The sequence below is a fragment of the Triticum aestivum genome, chromosome 5D (assembly GCF_018294505.1).
Source record: "Triticum aestivum cultivar Chinese Spring chromosome 5D, IWGSC CS RefSeq v2.1, whole genome shotgun sequence".
Lineage (NCBI taxonomy): Eukaryota > Viridiplantae > Streptophyta > Magnoliopsida > Poales > Poaceae > Triticum > Triticum aestivum.
This window is the reverse complement of record NC_057808.1, coordinates 343046146-343056650: the sequence shown is the minus strand read 5'-3', so window position 1 is coordinate 343056650 and position 10505 is coordinate 343046146. Positions and strand designations below refer to the sequence as shown.

The following is a 10505-nucleotide window of genomic DNA, read 5'->3' as shown; positions in this document are numbered from 1 at the left end:
GATTTGGGTTTGAGCTTATCAGGTTGAAACTTTTTCACATAAGCATTGCAACCTCAAACTTTAAGAAACGACAGCTTAGGTTTCTTGCCAAACCATAGTTCATACGGTGTTGTCTCAACGGATTTAGATGGTGCCCTATTTAACGTGAATGCAACTGTCTCTAATGCATAACCCGAACACGATAGTGGTAGATCGGTAAGAGATATCATAGATCGCACCATATCTAATAAAGTACGGTTATGACGTTCGACCACACCATTACACTGTAGTGTTCCAGGTGGCGTGAGTAGTGAAACTATTTCACATTGTTTTAACTGAAGGCCAAACTCGTAACTCAAAATATTTTACCTCTGCGATCATATCGTAGAAACTTTTATTTTCTTGTTACGATGATTCTCCACTTCACTCTGAAATTCTTTGAACTTTTCAAATGTTTCAGACTTGTGTTTCATCAAGTAGATATACCCATATCTGCTCGAATCATCTGTGAAGGTCAGAAAATAACGATACTTGCCGTTAGCCTTAACACTCATCGGACCGCATACATCAGTATGTATTATTTCCAATAAGTCAGTTGCTCGCTCCATTGTTCCGGAGAACGGAGTCTTAGTCATCTTGCCCATGAGGCATGGTTCGCAAGCATCAAGTGATTCATAATGAAGTGATTCCAAAAGTCCATCAACATGGAGTTTCTTCATGCGCTTTACACCAATATGACCTAAACGGCAGTGCCACAAATAAGTTGCACTATCATTATTAACTTTGCATCTTTTGGCTTCAATATTCTGAAAATGTGTATCACCACGATCGAGATCCAACAAACCATTTTTATTGGGTGTATGACCATAGAAGGTTTTATTCATGCAAACAGAACAACAATTATTCTCTAGCTTACATGAATAACCGTATTGCAATAAACATGATCCAATCATATTCATGCTCAACGCAAACACTAAATAACATTTATTTTAGGTTCAACAATAATCCCGAAAGTATAGGGAGTGTGCGATGATGATCATATCAATCTTGGAACTACTTCCAACACACATCGTCACTTCGCCCATAACTAGTCTCTGTTTATTTTGCAACTCCCGTTTTGAGTTACTACTCTTAGCAACTAAACCAGTATCAAATACCGAGGGATTGCTATAAACACTAGTAAAGTACATATCAATAACATGTATATCAAATATACTTTTGTTCACTTTGCCATCCTTCTTATCCGCCAATTATTTGGGCAGTTCTGCTTCCAGTGACCAGTACTTTTGCAGAAGAAGCACTCAGTCTCAGGCTTAGGTCCAAATTTGGGCTTCTTCACTTGAGCAGCAACTTGCTTGCCGTTCTACATGAAGTTCCCTTTCTTTCCCTTTGCCCTTTTCTTGAAACTAGTGGTCTTGTTAATCATCAACACTTGATGCTCTTTCTTGATTTCTACCTTCGTCGATTTCAGCATCACGAAGAGCTTGGGAATCGTTTCCGTTATCCCTTGCATATTATAGTTCATCACGAAGTTCTACTAACTTGGTGATGGTGACTAGAGAATTCTTTCAATCACTATTTTATCTGGAAGATTAACTCCCACTTGATTCAAGCAATTGTAGTACCCAGACAATCTGAGCACATGCTCACTGCTTGAGCTATTCTCCTCCATCTTTTAGCTATAGAACTTGTTGGAGACTTCATATCTCTCAACTCGGGTATTTGCTTGAAATATTAACTTCAACTCCTGGAACATCTCATATGGTCCATGACGTTGAAAACGTCTTTGAAGACCCCGATTCTAAGCCGTTTAAGCATGGTGCACTAAACTATCAAGTAGTCATCATATTGAGCTAGCCAAACGTTCATAACATCTGTATCTGCTCCTGCAATAGGTTTGTCACCTAGCGGTGCATCGATGACATAATTCTTCTGTGCAGCAATGAGGATAAACCTCAGATCACGGATCCAATCCGCATCATTGCTACTAACATCTTTCAACTTAGTTTCCTCTAGGAACATATCAAAAATAAAACAGGGGAGCTAAACGCGAGCTATTGATCTACAACATAGATATGCTAATACTACCAGGACTAAGTTCATGATAAATTTAAGTTCAATTAATCATATTACATAAGAACTCCCACTTAGATAGACATCCCTCTAATCCTCTAAGTGATCACGTGATCCATATCAACTAAACCATGTCCGATTATCACGTGAGATGGAGTAGTTTCAATGGTGAACATCACTATTGAAAGAACATGCGGTGCCCCCATGTTTGCTTTTGGTAATTGATGACAATCTCTATGGACTAATGGTTGCCTTGAGTTATATTTGAAGGATTTGTCCATAGGCATTTCTTGAAGTCCATGTGTTGGTTTCAAGGAGTTTATGTGGTGACCAAGGTGTTATTAAGGAATTATCCAAAGATTGGTCATGTGAGAGTTGAGCTTATTGCAAGCATGTCTTGAAGAAGAAGATTGAGTGATCATTCATGTTTACCTTCAAGACATCATCCAAATGAAGAGAGTTGGAAAGAGTCAAGGTTGATCAAGACTAAGTCAAGAGTGAATCAAGTTGATCAACACACAAAGCACACAAGATGTACCGAGGGATCAAGCGACCCCATGGTATGGTAAGCATTGTCAATTACGCTTTGTGTACTAACCCATGGTCTTCGTGAGAGTTCTTTGTGGGGTTAGGTTGCGGTGTGCAAGTTCAAGTGAAGCGGGCAAGTTCAAGTAAAGCATCACGAAGAGATCAAATGCTTGAAGCTTGCCATCCATTGTGGTGACAATGGACTTGTGAAGATGTGTGGAAGGGTGGCTCACCCATAGTAGAGTATGGGGGAGCAATCAACTAGTCTTCATCGAGCTAACGCAATCAAGAAAGGTGGTCCATCTTGAGGGGGTCAAGATCGTCATCATCTAGGTCAAGTGGACCATGTGCAAGGCAAAGGTTTGCTCTTGATAGGTTTTCTATTTTACCGGTCTCATGATGGTAGTTGGGAGACCGGGTTATAGGATCGATTGCCGTACTATCAAGGGGGGCTCTCGATGAGTAGCTTGATCGTATCATTCATAGAGAGCTCAAACCATTGCATCCTTGCATCATCTTTATTGGTTCTTGTTTGGTTCTTCTCTTTGTGAGTTTTGGAGCTTATGGTCATCTTGATGACAAGCTCGAGTTCATCGAAAACGGAGTTCACTCGCATCTTCTATGATGTTTTCGATGTTGGAGGTTATGCCGGTTCTTCTCGGTTGGAGGTTTCACTCCTCTATTTGTTAGGCATACCTCCCCTGCCTCTTCTCACTATCCAACAAGCTTGAGTTTGCTCAATTCGGAGCTCATTTGTAGAAGTTATGGCAGTTCTGGTCTTCCTTGGAGTGTACTTGTTTTCGTGGACTTGGCATAAGGTTGGCGCCAGCGGTAGTACCGCTGGACCGGAGCGGCAGTACCGCGTATCGCCACAAGCGGTAGTACCGCCATCCCACAACGGTAGTACCGCCTATGGCCATAAGCGGTAGTACGGCTCCGCTTCCGCGCTGGTACCGCCTCGACTCGAGACATGGTTTTCTCGTGTCGGGTTCAGCGGTAGTAGTAGCAGCAGTAGGAGTGGTAGTACCGCTCGTGTGCGGTAGTACCGCGGCTACCATCGCCCCTAGTACCGCTGGGCCAAGCGGCAGTACCGCTGGCTCCAGCGGTAGTGTCACTCATACGGCTCTGCCTCGCCCTCTGTTTTGCTCCGCTCTCTATGTTCTACCGCCCGGGCGGTAGTACCGCTCCCCTGAGCGGTAGTACCGCTCGTGCGCGGACTGAGCACATAACGGTTGGATTCGGGAGCTCCTATAAAAAGGGGGTCTTCTTCCCCATTCAACCTTATCCTTAGAGCTCGTGTTTTTCCCCCATTGTTGACCTTCTTCGAGCTTGCTAACTCTCAACCCCTCCATGAATTCATGCTAGTTTTTGAGGGAAAAGAGAGAGGAGATCTAGATCCACATTTCCACCAATCACTTTCTCCTCTATGTGAGGGGAACCCATTGGATCTAGATCTTGGAGTTCTTGGTGTTCTCCTTCTTGTTCTTCCTCTCATTTTCCTCCCTAGCATTAGTTGCTTCAGTGGGATTTGAGAGAGAAGGACTCGGGCACTCCGTGTGCCCTTGCCATTGCATTTGGTGCATAGGTTTGAGTTCTCCACGGTGATACGTGGAAGTGAAGTTTGAGAAGCTTATTACTCTTGGGTGTTTGGGCACCCTAGAGCTTGTTCCTCTTGGGTGCCTTGGCGCCCTAGACGGTTGGTGTTGTTCGGAGCTCAATCATTGTGGTGTAAAGCTCCGGGCAAGCGTCGGGGTCTCCAATTAGGTTGTGGAGATCGCCCCGAGCAATTTGACGGGTACCGGTGACCGCCCCCAAGGGTTGCCAAAGTGTACGGGTTCGGTGACCGCCCCCAAGGGTTGCCATTTGTACGGGTTCGATGACCGCCCTCAAGGGTCCCTTAGTGGAATCACGGCATCTTGCATTATGCGAGGGCGTGAGGAGATTACGGTGGCCCTAGTGGCTTCTTGGGGAGCATTGTGCCTCCACACCGCTCCAAACGGAGATTAGCATCCGCAAGGGTGTGAACTTCGGGATACATCGTCGTCTCCGCGTGCCTCGGTTATCTCTTACCCGAGTCCTTTACTTATGCACTTTACTTTGTGATAGCCATATTGTTTCTTGTCATATATCTTGCTATCACTTAGTTGTTTACCTTGCTTAGCATAAGTTGTTGGTGCACATAGGTGAGCCTAGTTGTTTTAAGTTTTGTACTTGTCAAATTAACCGTTAGGTTTATTCCGCATTTGTTCAAGCCTCAACCGTAATTATTTTAAAGCGCCTATTCACCCCCCCTCTAGGCGACATCCATGATCTTTCAACTATGTTGATCATATCTACTATATGATTCACGCTCGACCTTTCGGTCTTAGTGTTCCGATGCCATATCTGTTATATGCTAGGCTCGTCAAGTTTAACCTGAGTATTCCGCGTGTGCAACTATTTTGCACCCGTTGTATTTGAACGTAGAGCCTATCACACCCGATCATCACGTGGTGTCTCAGCACGAAGAACTTTCGCAACGGTGCATACTCAGGGAGAACACTTGTACCTTGATAATTAGTGAGAGATCATCTTATAAAGCTACCGTCGAACTAAGCAAAATAAGATGTATAAAAGATAAACATCACATGCAATCAAAATATGTGACATGATATGGCCATCATCATCTTGTGCCTTTGATCTCCATCTTCAAAGCATCGTCATGATTTCCATCGTCACCGGCATGACACCATGATCTGCATCATCTTGATCTATATCAATGTGTCGTCACATGGTCGTCTCGCCAACTATTGCTCTTGCAACTATTGGTATCGCATAGCGATAAAGTAAAGCAATTATTTGGCGCTTGCATCTTATGCAATAAAGAGACAACCATAAGGCTTCTGCCAGTTGCCGATAACTTCAACAAAACATGATCATCTTATACAACAACTTATATCTCATCACGTCTTGACCATATCACATCACAACATGCCCTGCAAAAACAAGTTAGACGTCCTCTACTTTGTTGTTGCAAGTTTTACGTGGCTGCTACGGGCTGAGCAAGAACTGTTCTTACCTACGCATCAAAACCACAACGATAGTTTGTCAAGTTGGTGCTGTTTTAACCTTCGCAAGGACCGGGCGTAGCCACACTCGGTTCAACTAAAGTTGGAGAAACTGACACCCGCTAGTCACCTGTGTGCATAGCACGGCGGTAAAACCAGTCTCGCGTAAGCGTACGCGTAATGTCGGTCCGGGCCGCTTCATCCAACAATACCGCCGAACCAAAGTATGACATGCTGGTAAGCAGTATGACTTATATCGCCCACAACTCACTCGTGTTCTACTCGTGCATATAACATCTACGCATAAAACCAGGCTCGGATGCCACTGTTGGGGAACGTAGTAATTTCAAAAATTTCCTACGCACACGCAAGATCATGGTGATGCATAGCAATGAGAGTGGAGAGTGTGTCCACGTACCCTCGTAGACCGAAAGCGGAAGCGTTAGCACAACGCGGTTGATGTAGTCGTACGTCTTCACGATCCGACCGATCAAGTACCGAACGCACGGCACCTCCGAGTTCAGCACACGTTCAGCTCGATGATGTCCCTCGAATTCCGATCCAGCCGAGCTTTGAGGGAGAGTTCCGTCAGCACGACGGCGTGGTGACGATGATGATGTTCTACCGACGCAGGGCTTCGCCTAAGCACCGCTACAATATTATCGAGGTGGATTATGGTGGAGGGGGGGCACCGCACACGGTTAAGAGATCAAGAGATCAATTGTTGTGTCTCCAAGGGTGCCCCCTCCCCGTATATAAAGGAGTGGAGGAGGGGAGGGCCGGCCCTCTCTATGGTGCGCCCTAGGAGGAGTCCTACTCCCACCGGGAGTAGGATTCCCCCCGCTTTCAAGTAGTAGGAGTAGGAATCAAGGAAAGGGGAAAGAGAAGAGAAGGAAGGAGGGGGCGCAGCCCCTCCCCCTAGTCCAATTCGGACTAGGCCGGGGGGGGGGGGCGCAGCCTCTCCTCTCTCTTTCCCCTAAAGCCCAATAAGGCCCATATACTCCCCGGCGAATTCCCGTAACTCTTCGGTACTCCGAAAAATACCCGAATCACTCGGAACCTTTCCGATGTCCGAATATAGTCGTCCAATATATCGATCTTTACGTCTCAACCATTTCGAGACTCCTCGTCATGTCCCCAATCTCATCCGGGACTCCGAACTACCTTCGGCACATCAAATCACATAAACTCATAATATAACCATCATCGAACTTTAAGCGTGCGGACCCTACAGGTTCGAGAACTATGTAGACATGACCGAGACACGTCTCCGGTCAATAACCAATAGCGGAACCTGGATGCTCATATTGGCTCCCACATATTCTACAGTTTCAATGCTTGCAAGGCTTATAGTGATGTGCATTATCGAGTGGGCCCAGAGATACCTCTCCGACAATCGGAGTGACAAATCCTATTCTCGAAATACGCCAACCCAACAAGTACCTTCGGAGACACCTGTAGAGCACCTTTATAATCACCCAGTTACGTTGTGACGTTTGGTAGCACATAAAGTGTTCCTCCGGTAAACGGGAGTTGCATAATCTCATAGTCATAAGAACATGTATAAGTCATGAAGAAAGCAATAGCAACATACTAAACGATCAAGTGCTAAGCTAACGGAATGGGTCAAGTCAATCACATCATTCTCCTAATGATGTGATCCCGTTTATCAAATGACAACTCATGTCTATGGTTAGAAAACTTAACCATCTTTGATCAACGAGCTAGTCAAGTAGAGGCATACTAGTGACACTCTGTTTGTCTATGTATTCAGACATGTATTATGTTTCCAGTTAATACAATTCTAGCATGAATAATAAACATTTATTATGAAATAAGAAAATAAATAATAACTTTATTATTGCCTCCAGGGCATATTTCCTTTAATATAGGCAATATCATTACTCGACGTTGCTAACTACAATGACCTTCGAACCGACAACGGTTAGTTAGAGTTGGAGTCCAATGCCTCACTGGTGGCACATGCCTTCGAACTTGGTCTCGCGGGCGACATCAATGCACGAATTCTGGAAGGCTTAGCGCCGCTTGAGTTGGCAGGTGGCGGCACAGTCAGCAATCTTCTAGACCGACCTCTCCCTCGCGAGCTCTAACTCCTGTTGCTCCTCTGCCACAAGTGTGTAGCGAGTGTCATCATCATGGATGGATTGCTCGAGCACCAAGGCTAGTTGGTGTTGCTCGTTCATGTTGACGAGGAGGGGGGATGGGAAGGGGTTGAGCTCGCTAATGTCGGAGTCAAAGTCAACCTCAAAATCCAACATGTCAGAGTTGAGGACATGGACTACTAAATCACAAGTTCTCGAAACTCCAAGGACAAGGGGGGAGGACAGCCACCCATCGACGTGGGTCCCAAGGATGAGGCTACGGCGATGTGGGAAAATGAAGCACCGCCGACCAGCGCCACCTGTGACGACACGAGGCGGCTCAACTAGTCCATGGCGTGGCAAGGATGGGTTATGTTAGCGTTGAATTTAGGGACGAGGTGGGGAGGAAACGATGCCCTAAGACGTGTCGCGGCCGAGTCTTAGCCGCGGGCGGCTAGAAAAAATTACGAGTGTTTTTTTACCCGTCTAGTCTTCGTATCGGCGACGGTCATTATGTACGGAGGGTGTGTTATCGACTCTACAAGAGTTGATCTTGGAATTACTATTAGAAGATGTGATATTTTGATGTTGAGTATGGCGTTTCGATGCACAGGAGCATCTGCTTCTGTGGGTGAACAATAAAATGAAAAAATATAGCAAAAAAATATTGTTTTTGGCACCAATGGTGCACAAGTTTCTAGATGCGCGAAACTTTATGACGATATGACATCACAAGAGCTCTCGACAAAACTAAATCAAAGTCTTAAGAAATGTTCAATTTTTTTTATTTTGGAGAACCGATTCTGTTTTTTCTGCCCCGAGCTCCCCAATGTCATATTGTCATTCAATTTTGCACGCACATAGAAAATTTGTTCATCTTTGATGTATGAAAATTTTAGATTTTTTTTGCTATTTTATTGGAATTTAGTGTCTACCCGTAAGCCGATGAGCTTGTGATCAGCTATGGCCTATGGGTTTTAATATATTGTAAAAATGTCTGTAATCGATTTCAATATTGTAGATGAAATTTTGTACTACGTCAGCCTTAGTGTTCCAAATGCTACAAAATTAGAAAGTTTCTGAAGTTCGCGTAGTCTCTATAATTAGTTATGCTAATAATCCGGCAGCTTCCGCAGGATCGCCGCGGCGAGCGCGTCGGTGAACTTTTGGTCGCCGGTGAGCTCGCGGGCCATCTGCTCCACCAACGCCCTCTGGAATTCTGGCGACGCGACCTCCCGACACACCTTCTTCATGTCCGGTTGCGCCTCCCCGGCATCGACGACCTGCACGCCTCCCCCGTTCTTGGTGAGGTCCAGCGTGATGGTCGGACCGGAGGAGTTGATGGAGATGGAGCACGGCACCGAGCCGCCGCCCTGCGTGGCGCAGCTCGGCAGCTCGCCGGCCCGCGTGGGGTGCGGGTGGTTGTGCTCGCCCTCGTACGTCGCCTCCACCACCGAGCTGTCCTCCGCGCTTCTCTGGACCTGCACCACCATGGATCATCGCAGCAAGAAATTAGCGACGGACCAGAGCATGAGCTTTTCAGTAATGGATTGCTGTGACTGTAAATGGTGGTGCTGCACAATGCTCGGCGAATTGGACGGGATTCGCACGGTACCTTCTTCTTGACACGGCAGGACGGTGCGAAGGCGCATCGGAAGTAGGCCCTTGGGGACGGGTTGTCCCGTGTCACCTTCTGCCCGTACTTCCGCCATTGATATCCATCTTTCACAACCTACAGATGCCACCGATTTTGGTATCAATTTGTACTGTTGCAGTTCGTTCATCCGTTGAAAAATGCTTTGACCAGTGATTTGGCACTTACGAGGCTCGTGTCCGATGGGTCGATCCTGGTGCAGACCTTCTTGACCTTGATTCTCCGGCAAGTGCCATTGCTCAGAGGGCTGTCCACATCGACATGTTCGGCCTCGCCCGTGCCTACGTTCCTGTTGCTAATTTCCACATCGCAAGAATGGGAGGTGTCCATGCTGTCCCGGCTCCTCTTCTTGCTCGCCGGGGGCGTCGGCGACGCTGCCGTGCTGGCGCGCGGCTGGCCCTCGCCGTCGGGGCTCTGGCGCGAGACCTGGTTGCCGTACAGGTAGGCAATCATTTCAGTCAGCTTCCGGTTCTCCTCGCTCACCTGCGCCAGCTTCGCCTCCAGGATCTTAGCCTGGAAATTGGCACGCTCAGGTCAGCACCTCATTGAGACAATGCACGAGACGGAGTGGGGAAGGATCGGGCGGGTAAGTACCTCGTCGTTGGTCATGGAAGGTGCTCTGCCACAGGCCGAGCTAGCAACGTTGGCCTCGGTTCTTGTTCCGGTGCATCTCGCCCGAGACGGCTCGTGGTCCATGGGACGCCCGACCATGAGGTCGAGGCAGACCGGCGCCGTGTCCATGGTCCAGAAGCAACACATGCACGCCTCTGCGACTGTTCTGGCTGGAGGTAGAAGAATCAAGCACGAGCAGAGGACGCTTGAATGTTTGAGAATAGGCAAGGAGCGCGGGTGATATATAGCGGGGATATGGGGGACGTGGGAAATCGGTTACGCAGCCGAGAAGCGGTAGTCTGGTCTGGCCGGCGCGTCCATTGGATCTGCAGCCTGAGGTCACGCTGATATCGCCTCCGGTTACGTCATACATTATTGAAGGGGGCGAGGTCACGATTCGCGTCATGGCTGACGGAACAAGCTGCAGAATAGTCTAGCACTGTAATCAATGAAGTCGGCCTCGCGGTCCTCGGATGAATCTGGTGCAGGGGTATACTATGCACCAAATCA

The 10505-nt window shown here is 47.1% G+C and overlaps 1 protein-coding gene across 1 annotated transcript; it reads right to left on the bottom strand.

Moving 5' to 3' along the window:
* Nucleotides 1–8607: 8607 nt before the first annotated feature.
* On the bottom strand, nt 8608–10206 carry LOC123121632 (WRKY transcription factor WRKY76). The gene is made up of 4 exons (XM_044541645.1): nt 9978–10206; nt 9552–9896; nt 9345–9461; nt 8608–9210 (listed from the first exon to the last, which is right to left on the bottom strand). The coding sequence occupies exons 1-4, from the start codon at nt 10140–10142 to the stop codon at nt 8842–8844; spliced, it is 996 nt and encodes a 331-aa protein (XP_044397580.1). The 5' UTR covers nt 10143–10206; the 3' UTR covers nt 8608–8841.
* Between the last annotated feature and the right edge of the window lie 299 nt (nt 10207–10505).